Source organism: Acomys russatus, chromosome 7 (assembly GCF_903995435.1).
Source record: "Acomys russatus chromosome 7, mAcoRus1.1, whole genome shotgun sequence".
Classification (NCBI taxonomy): domain Eukaryota; kingdom Metazoa; phylum Chordata; class Mammalia; order Rodentia; family Muridae; genus Acomys; species Acomys russatus.
Window position 1 is genome coordinate 14,377,488 of NC_067143.1, and position 17,453 is coordinate 14,394,940.

At 42.3% G+C, this 17,453-nt stretch overlaps 1 protein-coding gene across 2 annotated transcripts in view; it reads left to right on the top strand.

Moving 5' to 3' along the window:
* The window catches only part of Oca2 (OCA2 melanosomal transmembrane protein), a 274,814-nt gene that overhangs the window by 12,354 nt on the left and 245,007 nt on the right, over positions 1–17,453 (top strand). Inside the window, exons 3-6 of one of the 2 annotated variants that reach the window (XM_051148641.1) lie at positions 6,590–6,647; positions 9,880–10,068; positions 12,687–12,744; positions 13,816–13,888. In XM_051148641.1, the coding sequence (XP_051004598.1) occupies positions 6,590–6,647; positions 9,880–10,068; positions 12,687–12,744; positions 13,816–13,888 (378 nt within the window). Of the gene's footprint in view, positions 1–6,551; positions 6,648–9,879; positions 10,069–12,686; positions 12,745–13,815; positions 13,889–17,453 lie in introns of both variants that reach the window. The other variant, XM_051148640.1, reaches the window with a different exon arrangement.

The following is a 17,453-nucleotide window of genomic DNA, read 5'->3' on the forward strand; positions in this document are numbered from 1 at the left end:
CTTTCAGCATAACTGAACCAAATGATTTTCTCCCCAAATGATAACAATTGTTTGAATAATGTGTTCATTGCTCATTGGGTTGACATGTGAAAGCTCATTTGTTACACTGTAGCAATCCTTCCAACATCACTATTTTTATTTCATTCATTAGCTCTGAAAAGGAGGGATCATCTCTTTTATTTCTGGGAAATGACTTAAGCCTTAGTTTGAAAAGTTCTATCTGACTACCTATGTGTGAGTCCAGACTGAGTAGGCACGGTGTGTGTGTGTGTGTGTGTGTGTGTGTGTGTGTGTGTGTGTGTGTGTATTTGTGTATCTAGCATTTATTGAGCAATCATTTCAACAACAAGCTGGCAGGAATAGCAATGCATGTTTAGTTTTTATTATTAATATGTGTAGATCTTGTCCAATTAGGCAAGTCATTCACTGCTCCCCCATCCCAATTTTCTTTAATAATCTCATCTTGCTGGTATGAAGGAGACAGTTTAATTGGTAACGTACCAAGATCGTTATAATGCTAGTTGTTACGCTTACTGTATGCTTACTTGACTAGAGCTCTTCTGTATTAATGCCTTTTTCTGAAAACACTTTTGCCTTAGAAGACATGGAATTTTTGCCAGACCTTACAGCCAAGGTACTAACATACCTTGTGATAATTTCGAACTATGTGCTCAATCTGCTATTATACTGTGTACTCGGCCTGTTTAAGTTTAACCTGCCTTGAAGAAGGCATCGTAACCAAGCTTACTAATGCCTTAGGTTTCCCATGTAGTGACTTTCTATAACCCAAGCTAGCTGCATAGCTTCAATCTTAAGCTATGTACCCATCCATACCTCTAACCAGAAGAAGGTATTTGCGTGTGTTATCACCATTTGCTGAAAGTATCCAACAGGTGGGAAGCCACCTTAAACAACAAACATCCCATGAATTCTGGAAGCAACATGTGGACCTGGCTTTGCAACATCTGTTTGCAGGGTTGAGTGCTATTCTGGATCAGTTGGGGTCAGGAAAGTAAGTTCTTCCCTTGTTAACTCTGTTAAAAGAACTCTATAGAGAAATATCCCCTATTCCTTTTCGCCACCATGTTTTCTGTGCTGTTCATTAAATACAGAACAAAGCCACTTATTAGGGACAGGCAACACAGACAGGTCACAAACCACAAACTACAGAGAGAAGTGGTTTGCTCTTGGTCTGGATTACTCTCTTATGTCCCTTAATGTGATCCTGATGCGATTTAGTACCCTGTGTGCGGACTCTGTAATGCATCATCGATGCGCTCTTCAAATAGTTATCCTAGTATCTGTGCTGTTTCCATCTAAAAAGCTCCTTTTGTCATTTCTTGTAAGCTAGGTGTTTTAGCCATAAACTTCCTTGACTTTAAAAAGAAATGGTGCTGGGCATGGTAACACACAGTTTTAATTTCATCACTACAGAGGCAGAGGTAGAGGCAGGGGGATCTCTGTGAGTTTAAGGACAGCCTGGTTTATAAAACAAGTTCCAGACCATCTAGGCTAAAAAGTGAGACTCTGTCTCAAACAAAACAAAACATTTGGTAATTCCTTAATTTCTTTCTCACTTTTGATGGTTAGACTTACTGGCCATAGTGTTCTAGTGTGTGTGTGTGTGTGTGTGCTTTTTTTTCCTCAGCACTTTAAATATATTCTTCTGCTGCCTCATTTCCCAGCTTTCTGCTGCGAGTCTGATTGACGATCACTGAGATGAGACGGGTCACCCCTCTTTTCCTGTTTTCAAGATACTTATTCTGCCTTTCACCAGCTTAACATCACACGCTTTATCATTTATCATGTCTTGTGTTTTGTCTTCAAGTACCTTTCCCCCCTTTTCTCTGAGACTCCCAAAATGCGTATGTTAGCTAACTCAACCCCACAAGTGCCCTAATCTCTCTTCACACATCTTCTTTAATTTTCAGTTTCCCTCCTATATTTGATACTTTGTTTTCTTTTAAAGATTTCTCATTTCTTCCACCTGCCACGTCAGCTGTTAAGAGTTTCTTGTGAGGCTGGGATGTGGCTCAGCGGGCAAGGTACTCACTGCATAAGCCTGAGGACCTGAGGTTGGATCTGAAACACCTGCCTATGAGCGCAGCCTGGTGGCATGTGACAGATCCTGTGAGCTCAGCAGCTGACCAGGGAGCCTACCTAGATGATGAGCTCCAACATCCTCAGCCTCTGGCTGGCGGAGCATGCACGTGCACACACAGGCATGTGCACACACTCATGCACACAGAGATGTAGTGGAAATCTCAATTTCAGCTAGAAATTTTTGTTTGGTTCTATTGGACAACTTCAGTCTTTTTGTTGATATTCTAAATTTTGCTCATTTTTCATTTCACTTGTTGCCCTTACCTTTTTGTCCATTAAAAGAAAAAAGAAAGAAAAAGGAAAAGATAGGGCTTATGATACTAGGCTGGCATTGAACTTGTTGTATAGACGTGGATATCCTGGAAATTACGACTCTCTGTGCTTACACCTCCCCAGTGCTGGGATTATAGGGAATGCCACCACACTAGGTCTATACAGGATTGGGAATTGAACCCAGATCTTCACGTGTGCAAGGCATCCACTTTATCAACTAAGCCACATCTCCAGGCATGTTTTGTAGGCATATTTTCTGAGATATTCCTTTATTGACTGTCTGGGCATGCTTGAGTTTGAAGGTCAGCCTGAGATAAGGACCTCTGACTGTTCCATGTAGTTAGTAAGTGTGAATTTTGCTTGATCAATTTGTATGGAATTTTCAATTTCCTGGCATGCATGGCTGCTTTTAAATAATCTTAATTTCCCAAGGAGAGAATATTCCTTGAAGAGGTTTAAATGGGCATGAGGGCAGAGGGGTAAGAGAGAGAATGTGGTAGTGGGCAAGTTAACTAAAAGTAGGGATATATGAAGGTGTCTTCTATGAATACACTAGTTTATAAATTAATAAAGGTACTACATATACTACACATATATATATGTATATGAAATAATACATAACAATATATATGGTTTAAGTTTGAACAGAAGTACATCGATGAGTAGGAGATGCTGCTACCCTTGGAAGACATGAGTTATTAAGTAAATATCTCAGTGACAGTCAGAGGATACTTCCCTTTGAATTACTGGTCAGGTGGCCCTCAGAGGCACACAAAACAAGCACTGGCTCTTGATGTTGTTCTGGGTTGCCCACCAGAACTAGTTGGTAAGACCCTATTGCTGACACCATGTGCTTTGGATGCAAGTCACAGGGAATTCAACTTGTTGGCTGAACAGGAAACGATTTCTCTGCCCGCTAACTTACATCATGACGGAGGGTGCTATGCAGAACTGCTGGAGAAAAGACATCCACAGCCGGCACTAGATCTTGTGTGCTGCGATACTGATCTTCCTTGAAAACTGTGTCCACTGTTGCATGGCTGTGATGGGAGTAATCAACTGCTTTCCAGCTGAATTTGAGGCCTGCTTTACAGGAGAGAGTACATGCCTTGTGCTGTAAACCTGCTCAAAAGTCCATGACTGGGGAGATCAGAGGGCCTGGATGGGAGGAGTACCTATTGTTGTACTGCTAACTGGGTCTTTTGTAAACTGCATTCTAAATATTTATGCTTACCCCTTTATACCAGTATTGCTCTTAACTTTGGTCAGAGAAACTTCTTTTTTTTTTTTAAATAGTAGATAGTAGTTTATGCAGAGAATCATAACTGACCAAAGTACAAAAGTATACATAGCCATGAGTCTTTAACTGTGGATGAACTATTTGTATTAACTTCCTTCCATCTGTGGTTCAGGGAACATGTGCAGAAGACTGGGTAGTATGGATGTAAGAGCTGGTTGGATGTGGAGGAGAGCTATGAAAAGTTGACTTCTAAGCAGGGCATGATGGTGCATGCTTGTAATCCCAGCACTCAGGGAGGCAGAGGCAGGTGGCTCTCTGTGAGTTTGAGGCCAGCCTGGTCTACAAAATAAGTGCAGGACAGCCAGGGCTACAGAGAGAAACCCTGTCTCAAAAAATAGAAAAAAAGAAAAGAAAATCTGGCTTCTGGATATGGCATGCCTGTTGCACACATCAACTCAGTGGCTGTGGTCCCCTGCACGAGACCTGTACAATATCAAGCCAGTCAAAATTCCTGCATAGATAGTAGAGGGGCCCCCGAGGACCCACTCTTGGCTAATTGGCAGCTGATGGCTGATGGGAGAGTAGATGGCCCTACACTCATACAGATAAAGGGAGCAATCATTGGATGCAGGAGGTTATTAATAAGAACAACAAAGAGAGGCCAGGAAGCTAGGAAGGAGAGGAAGGTGAAGGCTCCAGAGCAGTGGTTCTCAACCTGTGGATTGGAACCTTGTTGACAAACTGCTGTCTCCCAAAAATATTTACATTACTTTTCATAACAGGAGCAAAATTATAGTTATGAAGTAGCAACAAAAATAATTTCATGGCTGTAAACCATGAGGAAAGGTTTGCAGCATTAGGAAGGTTGAGGACCACTGATATAGAGGAGGTTGGAGGGAGGCAGTGGGGATGGATACCATCAGCGTACATTGCATAAATACATAGAAGAGCAAATAAAATATTATTAAAAGAGGGCTTGGTAAAGGCAGTAATACTGCAAACTTACACATTCTAGTCCATACTATTTTAAAAAGAAGTCTGAACAGTAAGCACCTCCGAATCCTAAAATTGTGTACACTTTTGTTATCATCTTTTGTAGTCTCCATATCACTCAAAATAAGTATAGGCACATGTACTTTTCACTTATATCTCCTTGTTTGCTGTGACAAAACAAAGGCATGTGTGCATGTATGTGCATGTGTGTATATGTCTGTGTGGATGTGTGTATGAATGTGTGTGAGTGCATGTGTATGTATGTGTATAAGTGTGTAGTCCTTTTCATATGACTGAGAAAACAGAGGCACAATGTAGTTAAATTATCTGAAGAAGGTCCTTGAGACACTCAGCTTTCCCAGAAGTAGTATGTAAGGACTCAGGCAGCAAAAGAGAGCAGCTTGATGCTAAGTGACACACTGGGACACATTGTCTATAAATACCAAAGGACATTCTGAGTCAATTATGGGAGATGGAGGAGCTGACTTTTATTAAGCCAGTTTGAGCTGTAAAACCATGCTAATTATTAAATGTCTCAGGAAGCATCCTTCTACTTTCCTTTCCTTTTTTTTTTTTTCTGAGACAGGGTTTCTCAGTGTAGCCTTGGCTGTCCTAGACCTGCTTCATAAACCAGGCTGGCCTCGAACTCACAGAGATCTATCTGCCTCTGCCTCCCAGAGTGCTGGGATTAAGAGCATGTGCCACCATGCCAGGCTACTTTCCCTTCCTTTAAAACACTTATTTTTTTTAATTCTATGCATATTGGTGTTTTGCCTGCATATATGTCTGTGTGCCACATGCATGCCTGGTACCCTCAAAGGTCAGAAGAGGGCATTGGATCTCCTAAGACTAGAGCTGCCACGTGGGCGTTGGGAAGGGAATCTGGGGCTTCTGGAAGAGCAACCATTGTTCTTAACCACTGAGTTATCTTTCCAGCTTCTGTACCATCCCTTTGTTCCCTTGTCTTTAACAGCTCCTGTGAGCAGGGTCCTTGGGCACCTTCGTTCTGCATAGGAAATGGTACAAGGCAAGCTCAGAAGACACACAGTTGTCCTAGGCAGACTCCTTTTCTGAGTCTTGAGCTATGTTAGGTGCTGTTAGACACAGCTGAAGAGTCTGATTTTCACTCATCCACAAGATGAGAGTTACATTGTCTGAGTCTCAGGTGAACGCTTAGACGGTAGGAAGTAAATGGAAGTATTTTTCCTTCATTCCTTCTTTTCTGTCATTTGTTCATTTATTATCTGAAAGAATCACTGTTATACTTCTGGGTGAATGTCCCATGGTGGCCACGACACCTCTGCATGATATGGCCTCCATCAGCAATGTAATGCAAAAGTAAGGTAATTAGGTAGGAGAACGGCTTCTTTAAGCTCTGATGGAAACTCCTTTTGCACACTGCTGGACTTTGAGTGTCTGGTTTATGATAGCCCTTCCTCCACTGGATGGGCCAACATAGCAAAGGGGCATCCTATCCAGGGCAAACTTTTGTTTTGTTTCATTTGTTGTTAATATGCTATGTTCCCTGAGAACCATTTTGATTGTCATCTCAGTCTGACTTCTGATACCTGCTCTTCTGATAGGAGCCACTAGGACATTTCCCAAGCGAATATATCCTGAACTCAGGAGACAGAATTCTCTATATCTGAAAAGACTGATCAGGCCTTAATATTTTTATTGATGGAAAGTGCTGCCTGGAAATGCCAACGTGGATGCTGGGTCATCTGCTAATGTGACCCTCAAAGTGTCAGCCATAGAAGATGTCCTCCCATATGAGAACTGCTTTGTCCCTTTGATCTGCTTGAAGCTGGAAAGAAGAGTTCTCTGTAGGTGTCCCTGCTAAGTTCCAGCTTTCACTGTGCAGAGAGAATTTTGGCCACGTAGATGTCACTGAGCACTCCATCTCTGCCTTGCTGATTCTGTTTCCCTCTGTCTTTCCCAGGACTCGCTCACCTTTGTCTCAGTTCCACTCCAGCTCAGAGGACCTTTGTTTCAAGGAAAACACTCCTCTGCTCTGGAATTCCTCACAAAAGAAGAGGTGAGTTCTTCCTCTTTTAAAAATTAAATGAATAACTATCTGGAAAACACCTGTGGTACTGAGTATTGTTTGGTTCTCAGATGATGGAGAATTCTTCCTGAGACAGGAATTTTTTTATTTAGCATGTTTGATCTTCGCCAGATCCTTAAGAGTCCATTATAGTAGATATTCATGATTTGGGATTAGATTGTGACTTTCCAAGTGGCTTTGGGCCTAGCCCTGGAAGGATGACCTTGCTCATGTGTACACCCAAGCAGGTATACAATTCTGACAGGCTGTCTCCTGACCCACAGGCTTAAGCCTTTTCCACAGGAATATAACTTAATTCTTTTACTCCTCTCCTATGGAATGGCTGAAAGAAAACATTCACACACTTATTTCTTTAGTTATTTCTCTTGAATTACTTGGTCGATTATTAAGAGCTGATACATGTCAAAATGTGCACTGCGCCACAAAGCCAACAAAGTGTAAACATTTGCTCTGGGTACAGGGTATACAGACACATGGCTTGGGTGTCAGCTGGACTCATGCTGGAGGCCAGAGCAGGCTAGAAGCCAAAACTCAAGCTCATGTAAGCATCACTTTGCTCACATGATGTGCTCCTTTTCTTCTTCATGAAGTGAATTAAGACATTGGTTGTAGGCTTACCTGGCAACTAACACTGTGGGTTCCAATAATGACCAGCCCAGCAAGATATTCCCACTGGTAGCAGTTATGACACAAATGTCATGGGGTAACAATAGCTTTCTGATTAAATTTAAGGCCTGCTTCATAGGAGGGAACTCATACCTGGTACCATAAACCTGGTCAAGACCCAGTACCCTACTACTGTTGTTTTGCTAAAAATGGAAACAGCATCCATTCTAAATACCTATACTGCTTTCCTCTCACAATGAAAGATTCTCTTTAAACTTATTTTTAAAAATTAATTCTTTGGAGGGATTTTATACAATGTGTTTTAATCATATTTGCCTCCCTCCTTGCAACATTCACCAGAGTCACCATCCTTTCCTTACCTGCTCAATTTTGTATCTTCTTTAAAACAACAACAATAATAATAACCTTCTTAGCCCAATTCATGTTACTCATATGCTCTTGAATTTCTGGCCACCCATGGAACCCGGAGAAATCAAGCTGGTAATGACTGGAAGCTTTATTCCGACTGGCTAGCTTTTGTAATGCTGGAAGGTAGTAAAAGAGAAAAGAAGCCACCATTTTCATCCAACTATGAATCCCAAGAACTACAATAATGACTTTTATGGAAAAAAGTCTAGTTAAAGTCCAGAGAATAAGTTTCAGCTGTGAATGGGTCATCTATATTTGTGCCTCCCCCCAACCTCCAGGGAATATTCTAGAAGAAGTAGAATAAATTGGAGGATGTGGGGAAATAGTGTCTTCTGGACATTACAGGGCCATTGAATGAACTCACAACAGTTTTGGCTGCCTGCAGAAGATCTACACAAGATCAGGCCAGCCCATTTGTAGGGAGGGTCATGAACTTATACTTCTAGCTGAGAACTATTGGCAGTTTGTGGCTGCTGGAGGAGGAACAGTCAGTTTTCTTAAGGGGTGTGGCCTCTCATGGATTGGCATGCTCCAGTGCATGCTACACACACACACACACACACACACACACACACACACACACACACACACGGAACACTAATTGAAATCAGTGGGCCATAAAGGAAAGAAAAAAATATATGATGTCAACAGGGGAGATGTGGAGAGTTCTGGGGAAATTTGGAGGGGGAAATAGGGAGTAGATATTGTCAGAATACATTGTATACATGTATAGAAGCTCAAAAAATTTGTAAATAAAATAAAAACTTTTAAAAAGATATTGGTGGTTGGGATATAGTTTGTCTACTTTTTACTACTTTTCCTCAGTTACAATTTCAATTGAGTAGTAGATTATCATGAAACTCTTCATTGCTTTTACAGAAGGATCTGTGTCATTTCAGAGCACTGAGGACAATGGCATGGGGTTGGCAAGTGCTCCGCACCTGAACTAACGTGGTAGTCACTCACCACATGTGGTGGCTCAGCTTCACCTCTCCAGCTGTGTTGGTGCAAATCAAGTCTCTGGAGCAGAAGGGTCAAATCCATTTCTACTCCTCAGAAAGCTCTAGTGCATAACACTGCTGTATACAGTACAGATGTGCTTCTCAAAGAAAGTAATTTCTTAGCTCCTGTGTGTCTGGCCCCCCCAACAATTACAAGGAAGGTGATACTATTTTTCACACATGGACAATTTCCAGTCATAAGATCAGTTAAAAAAAAAAAACAACTATTTGCAAAATCACTTCTCTTGGCCATTGCATTGTGGTTAAACCAACCTAACTTCCAACTCTGGGTTTTTCTTTAGGAATAAGATGACTTTTTCATGTGAAAAAGCCTTTAAAACTGGGATAAGTGTTGAGAATCACAATGTCCAACCAAATGGCCACATGACAACAAATCTCAGCTGTGGTTACTCTTAAGATTGTCACCACATGCTCGTTCTATGAATTAGTACCAAGGCTCTCACTTTGGTACAACCTTTCGAGAGTTGGGTGAAGGATCCCAAGCATCCAATCGCAAGAGATAGAGGTGTCCACATACAAGTTTGGTAAAAGTCCCACGTGTAAAAATAGACCCCAGCCTCGAACCCTTGGGAAGTGGCATTGACATTGTTCATCCTTTTTCATGCTGCTATGTGGGAAAACAGGTAGGTTCTGTTTGTTCAGCCTATCGTGGGACAAGCCCACGGAAGTGGGAAGTGAACACAAAGGACTCTGTTGCAGGGCCCATGGAACAGGTCTAGCTAGAGAGTGATGGCCCGTGGGCATTCCATGAGAAGGACACAGTGAGAGGAGCACGGACTGTTCTGAGCCAGAAGCAGCTGTATGAACACATCAGATAAATAAACCCCATTTCCTGCAGGGCTGCTATTCATTCTGAAGACTGCATGGCCCTACAACATTTGAGTTGACCGTCCTCAAGAAAGACACATTGCCAGAAGTACAAGACAATGGCATGATGTCTTTGGTCCTATCTCATTGCTGTGACAAAATGCTTGGGAAAGCAACTTAAGGAAGAAGTACTGCAACTTCTTTCAAAGACCAGCATTGACGTCATCACATTTTCTACCTCACAGCTGAGAAGAAACCTTGGTTTTGAAGAAGATGCCATTTTAGGATATATAAACACAGGTTTTTTTTTTTTTTTTTTTTTTTTTGGTTCTTTCTAGGTCACAGTTCACGTCTGTTCATGACCCAGAGTTCATAGCTACTGAAGATTCGTGGGAAAATGGCCTTGCTGCTTGGGAGCAAAAATGCATGCTGGGTAAAGAGGTTGAGGATTTGTCTGCACTGGGCTCCTCAGAGAAAGAGGATCTTGCAAGCAGTGTCCACCTCCGAGTCCAGGTGTCCAAGCTTGGGTAGGTGGATGGAGAGACAGTGCTGGCAGCAGAGAATTGGCCCATGCCTCAGTCTTTCAAAAGTCTAAGTTTTAAAGGAGAAAGAAGTTATACTTTTTAGCCTGGCTATTCTTTCCCTAGGCCATAGGAAACACAGAGGTCAGCCCTGCAAAAACAGCAGGGTACTGACCAAGTCACGAGGAACCCTGATGAAAAACCCACTTACATCTCTTCATTCATTCCCACTTATAAAGCTGGCATCTTCTTGACAGATAGAGTAATTGGGTTTAGGGATCCCTGTGGCGTTTTTAAATTTACTGTTTTGCAGAATTCGGTGTCCTCCTGTGTGGTAAGAACTGGGAGCCTTAGGCTTCTAGGCTTGCATGGAGGATGTGTGTGGGAGGAGGATGTTCTGGCCTCTGGAGATGCCCACAGAGTGTTCTCATTTTACCTAATTTATATGCTTCCTTCTTCACATATACTTATTTGGAGAAAGTTCTTCTTAGGTCGGAGTGTTTGAAAGCCCATCTCCAAGGAAAGATCAAGATTTGAGAGCTAAAGCCAGTAGTCCTCAACTTAAGACTTGAAGTGGCTGGGTGTCTATGACAGACACACTCCATGTGGCTGTGCCATTGTCTCCTGTGACATGACATCCCTTCACTCCATTGCCTTCTATGGGCTTACACAAAGATGGCGTGTGTGTGGCCAAGATGAGTGTAAAGGTGCTGTGAGACGGCCTAGTACTGGTGTCATTCTGTTTGTGGATTGGTCTTTCCTGAAGACACTGGGAAGGTTGATGTGTTCAGTTTTAGGCTTCATCCGTATTTATCTATGCTCATAGAGGCTGGCCCACCTGCCATGTCATTACCAAGTCATCCTATTGGTTCTCCAAACAGATGTGACAATTAATGTGGAATGGCATCTGCTGGGATCCTTTCATCTTGATCATGAACTCTCTCTAACCTGTCTCCTAACCATCGGCAGCTCCTTCACTATGGCAGCTCTCAATTCTCCTTGTAGGCATAAAAGATGTTTGGCTCACGGATCTGTTCTGAAATTACACAAATTATGATATTCTGTTTGGAGATCTGGCTACATGGGTCGTTGGAGGCAAGGGTTAAACCCTGGCATTGTTTCCACAGCTGCCTGGGTGGTAGTTTCAGAGGCTGTCATGGCATCCAGTGTGCCACAGTGAGGTGATCTAAGTGATTCATGGGACATTTATTGAAGTGCTCTGTGTAACAAGGCAGTTCAATGCAATAGGCTCATCTCTTAGTGATAAAGACAGAGGGGAGATAAAAGAGTGAAGAAAGCAAGGCTTGGTGGTGCACATTTTGTAATCCCAGCACTCAGGGAGGTAGAGGCAGGTGGATCTCTGTGAGTTCGAGGCCAGCCTGGTCTACAAAAATGAGTCCAGGACAGCCAAAGGCTACACCGAGAAATCCTGTATTTGAAAGAAAGAAAAAAAAAAAAAAAAAAAAGAAGAAAAAAATGAGTGAAGAATAGCTTACTATTTAGCAATGTGTAAGGAAGACACTAGGCAATTTACAAAGCAGTTTCCCAAGAAGCAAGGGCTTCAGTCGGGGAACAATAGTAACCTTTGGATCAAACAAGACTCATCTTACAAATGTCTCTGGGCTGGAGGCTCTTCTTCAGCATGGCACTTTGTTACTGGCAGCCCACCGGAGATGGTCACTCAGTTTATAGCCAATATAGAGTTTTTATTCCATCCAGCTGGAGCTATAGTAAACTGTTTTTTTTTTAATTTTTAAAATTTTAATTTATTATAATTTATTCAGATTACACCCAGATTCTTATCCCCTTGCTTGTGTCTTCCCATTCCCACCCTCCCTCCCTCTTCTGCCCTATTCCCTTCCCCTAGATCTCTGACAGAAGGGAATTTCTTCCCCCAACATATGACCACAGGCTCATCCGGATAGCCTGCTTCCCCTTACTCTGTGTGCCAGCCAGGCCTCCCTACCAAGGCCCAGTGATCAAATCAGGGGCACCAGAGTTCATGTTAGAGGCAGTCTCCGCTCCCCCCGACAACCGCTGTCCACTGAATAAAATGATTGTTATTTTTAGTTTGTCTGTTTGTGCTTTGTGAGAGTGTCTGCTTCCTTATAGGTTTTTCTGGAAGGCCTTAACTGTAGCAGAAAACAGTGTTAGGGTCATGTTTAGTCATCTGAATGGGCAGCAGCTTTCTGTACGCATATATTATTACCCTGAGCACCTGTCGGGTGGCTAACAATAAGTCTAGATAGGGCCAGGCATGAACAGCAAAGACATTTGCAAGAAACGTTTTATTCTGAATTGTCAGTTCTTCTGTATGTCAGTTATGTAAAAGAATTACCTAGGATACTTCAATTATACTTCATACTTTAAAAACAAATTCCATTTAGATTCCACCTTAAGCAGGAGCTGTTGAAACAGAATTCAGAAGTGTCAAATGATTATTTGTCAAATTCATTAAGTCTAAGAGGATGCAAAATGAAGTTTTACCATTTTCACATTTCCAGAATGATTTTATAATATATAAGGAACTTCACAAGTGACCCAAATAATGACAAGCTGTCACATACCAAACAGAGGCTGCTGCTGCGCTGTGCTGTGCTCAGCACCTCCTTTTTCTCTTGCAGGTGCTGTGTGCGGTGGGTGAAGATCACAGGGTTGTTTGTCTTCGTGGTGGTGTGTTCTGTGAGTACCAATGTCATCAGACCTATTGGGCCAGTGTGGATATTGGGGCCCTTCCGTGTTTTGGGATGGACAGCAGAGAGGCCTGAGGCCTGGGACCGTGCCCTAGTACTGATTACCTGAGTGCTGCTTCTCTGTAGGAGACAGAGTGTGCGTGGGCATGGCAGGCTAAGCGGTGCTGAGGAAAGCCTGCGCCTAGCAGCGCTGCTTGGGCTTCTGGGTGTAGGCAGGAGTCTGTGTCTTTCTGTAACATGTTTCTGCAAAATGGCGCCTCTCTTACTTCTGCCTGAACAGAGTACAGTCAGCTCCCAAGGTCTGTGAGGGAGGGTTCAGAATCAGGCACACTCACATGATCAAACTGGAATAACCATCCTGAACTCTAGAAATCTCATAGTTTAACTATGTTTTGCCCAAAGGTTTCCTTTGTTTCTACTCACCTAGTCGTGTGGTTCTGAAGCTTTTGCTAAGCAGAGACGGAAGGGTTGCTGCGATCTGTGACGTCAAAGGTGGGGGTCAGGGTTCACGAGCTTTTCCTCAGGCCCAAAAGACACCTTGAGTTCAGTCGTTAGACTTTAGGCCTTTTTATTTGGGAAATGGACTTTAAAAAACAAACAAACAAACAAACAAACAAACAAACTTGTAGACATATCTGAAAGAATTTGAGAAATTGTTTTGAACATCTGTAGTATGGCATCTTATCATTAATTTCTTTAATCTCTTTAATTTAATTAATAATGTTCTTTGTAATTTCCACAACCCGTTATAATGGTCAATGGAAAATGACTCACGCATACACTCTTTGACAGTTTAATTTGTGACTAGGTATTTAGAAACTGTCGAAACATAATTTGGAAGTACGAATCCTTAAAATTGGAAAACATCAATAATCAAGGCTCATTGCAGCTAACATAGAATGGATGGATAAAAATATCTTTACTTCCTAATGCTATTAGGGCAAGCTGGTGAAACTTGGATGCATCAATCACACCTCTATTTCTAACAGTAGTCAAAATTATATAAATCTTATGGTTTTTATAATGTAAATATATAATTAAATGTTTTTAATGGTTACAGATTTTCTTCAGCCTGTATCCAGATCAAGGAAAGTTCTGGCAGCTACTGGCCGTGTCACCACTGGAAAACTACTGTATCCAAAGTATGCATAGGGTAGCACTTTACCCATGGCTAAAATTTGCAAGGCGAAGTCATTCAGAAACTATCACACTTGTCAAAGAGGGCCAAGCACAGCCTGTCAGTCAGCATTCCTACTACATGTACTGTTTCGTCAAGATGTACCTGGTAGGCAAGGCTGCCCAGGGTTCCTAGAGGTCTAGTGTCATGTTCTGTGGCCCTGTCTCACCTTCCGTCTAGCATTTCAGTACAAGTGATTCCTATCAATATGGCTCCAAGTTCTGGTTCTTACCTCTGACTGTATCTTCTGTTCAGCTGCTGGTTTTGTCCCTTCATTTTCTCCTGCCTTGGAATCTTCTGTTGAAAACTATCACTTAGGATAGTTGGATACTGAGTTCCATTGTGTGTGTGTCCAGTGTGTGTGTGTGTGTGTGTGTGTGTGTGTGTGTGTCTGTGAGAGAGAGAGAGAGAGAGAGAGAGAGAGAGAGAGAGAGAGAGAGAGAGAGAGAGAGAGAGAGACAGGGTTCCCCTTTGTAACAGTCCTGGATGTCCTGGACTCACTTTGCTGACCAGGCTGGCCTCGAACTCACAGAGATCCACCTGTATCTGCCTCCCGAGTACTGGGATTAAAGGAGTGTGCCACCATGCTAGTCTGGTCTGCAGAAGTAGTTCCATAGTTTTTAAGAGCATAGACAGAGCACATCATCACCTCTTAGAGGGTTGATGTAAACCTAGTCAGAAGTCAGTTGGTATGGGAAGCACTGGAAGCCTGGAGTGAATGTGTATTGTCTGACTTGAACACGGCCATGTCAAAGACTGCAATACTTCAGACCATGGGATAAATGTGCAGATATTGACAGTGTGTGTAAGGCGTAGCAACTTCATCCTTGCACATGACTGAAACTTAAGACTGTTCCCCTACAGAGAGCTCCCACTGAGACTAGCTAAGTTTGTGCCATACATAATAAATGTGCTAAGTTTCTGTGTTGTACAGTTGGTGCTTTCTGTTTGAGTGAGCACAGTGTAAAACTAACTTTTATTCACCAGATGTAATTGTTCTCTTGGAGGTTTACTACCGAATAAGTTCACCCTTTCTAGTACTTTTTGAACTCTGGCTGGCTGGTTCAACTCAGCTGTTCTGGCTCAAATTGCCTCTCTAAGCTAACTGATTCAAACTGGCTTCTCTCAGCTTTTGACTGAATGGCTCTTCTTGGCTTCAGATGAACTCAAGCAATCTGTTGTAATCTTCTGGCTCCTTATTGTCTGTCTTCACTTGTGTCTAGCTTGTTCTATTGTCAGCGTATCTCTGTATAGGTATCCCAGTAAAACTGCCTCTTCTCACTTTCCTGCACTGCTCTCTCTCTTTAAAAAATCTAAGTATTTTAATTATTTTTTTGTAAAAAGAGGTTGACATATTGCATTTTTACATGAAATAATACAAATCTACTTTAAAAATGGCCATATACAATGACATCTTAAAAAAAAATCACTTTACAGCCTGATTCCAGCTCCCTCTCCCCTCTCCTCCTAGTCCCACCCTCACACCCCTCCCTGATTCACCTCTTTCTTCCAGAGAAGGGGAGGGCCCCAGGGGTACCAACCCACACTGGCACCTCAAGTCATATAGGACTAAGCATATCCTCTCCCACTGAGGCCTGACAAAGCAGTCCAGCTAGGGCAAAAGGTCCAGAGGCAGGCAACAGGGTCAGAGATAGCGCCTATTCCTGTTGTTAGGGGACCTATATGTTGATCAAGCTGCAAATCTGCTATGTATGTGTAGGGGGCCTAGGTCTAGCCTATGCATGCTCTTTGGTTGATGGGTCAGTCTCTGTGTGTCCCCATGGGCTCAGGTTAGTTTATTCTGTAGGTCTTTTTGTGGTGTCCTTGACTCCTCCTGCTCCCTCAGTCCTTCCTCCCATTCTTCCACAGTAGTCTTCATGCCTTGCCCATTGTATGGTTGTGGGTCTCTGCATCTGTTCTGTCAGCTGCTGAATGAGGCTGCTTAGAAGACAATTATGCTAGGCTCCTGCCTGTAAGCATAGGAAAGTGTCATCAATAGTGACAGGGGTTGGCTTTCTTTCATGGGGTGGGTACCAAGTTGGGCCACTCATTGGTTGGCCATTCTCTCAATCTCTACTCCGTCTTAATCTCTATACTTCTTGTAGGCAGGAGATATTTTGGGTCAAAGGTTTTATATGTGAGTTGATATCCCCCTCCCTCTACTAGAAGTCTCATCTGACTACAGGGTATGGCAACTTCAGGCTCCTTAACCCCCACTTCTAGAAGTCTCATCTAGGGTCACCCCCATAGACTCCTGGGAGCCTTCCTTGTCCCAGAGATGTCCCTCCCTGATTTCCATTCTTTCTCCTAATCTTCCTCTTTACCTCCACTCTCCTTACACCTGACTCCCCACCCTCCTTACTCTCCCTCTCCCTCCTTACCATCCTCTCTCCAACCTAGTTCCCCCTCTCCCCCAAACTACTTCAAATGCCTCTTTTATTTCCTCTTCTGAGTGAGATTCAAGAATCCTCTCTTGTGTCCTCCTTGGCTTCTTTGGTCTATGGATTGTACCATGGTTATCCTGTACTGTATACCTAGTATCCTCTTGTAAGTCAGTACATATCATGCATGTCTTTCTGGGTCTTGGTTAGCTCACTCAGGATGATATTTTATAGTTCCATCAATTTACCTGCACATTGCATGATGTCTTTGTTTTTAATAGCTGACTAGTATTTAATGGTGTAAATGTACCATCTTTTCTTTATCCATTCTTCAGTTGTTTCCAATTTTTGGCTTTTGTGAATAAAGCTGTTATGAATATAGTTGAGCAACTGTCCTTGTAGTATGGTGGAACATCTTTTAGGAATATGCCCAGGAGTGTTATTGCTGGGTCTCGAGGTATATCTCTCCCCAGTTTTCTGAAAAAGTTCCAGATTGATTTCCATAAAAGATGTATAAGTTTGCACTTCCACCAGCAATGGAGGAGTGTTCCCCTTGCTCCATATCCTTGACAGCATGTGCTGTTACTTGAGTTTTTAATCTTAGCCATTCTGATAGGTATAAAATGGAATCTCAGAGTTGTTTTCATTTGCATTTACCTGATGACTAAAAACATTGAATACTTATTTAAGTGCTTCTTGGCCATTCAATATTTCTAAGTTGAGAATTCTCTGTTTATCTCTGTATCCCATTGTTAAACTGGGTTATTTGATATGATGGTGGTTAGTGTCTTGAGTTCTTTATATATTTGGAATATTAGCCCTCTGTCAGATGTAGGGTTGGTGAATATCTTTTCCATTCTGTAGCCTGCTGTTTTGTCCTATTGACAGTGTCTTTTGCCTTTCAGAAGCTTTTAAATTTCATAAGATCCCATTTATTAACTGCTGATCTTTTTTCTGAGCTGTTGTGTTCTGTTCAGAAAGTTGTCTCCTGTACCAATGTGTTCAAGGCTTGTCCTCACTTTCTCTTCTATTAGATTTAGTGTATCTGGTTTTATATTGAGGTCTTTGATCCTCTTGGACTTGTGTTTTGCGTAGAGTGATAAATATGGATCTATCTATATTCTTCTACATGCAGACATA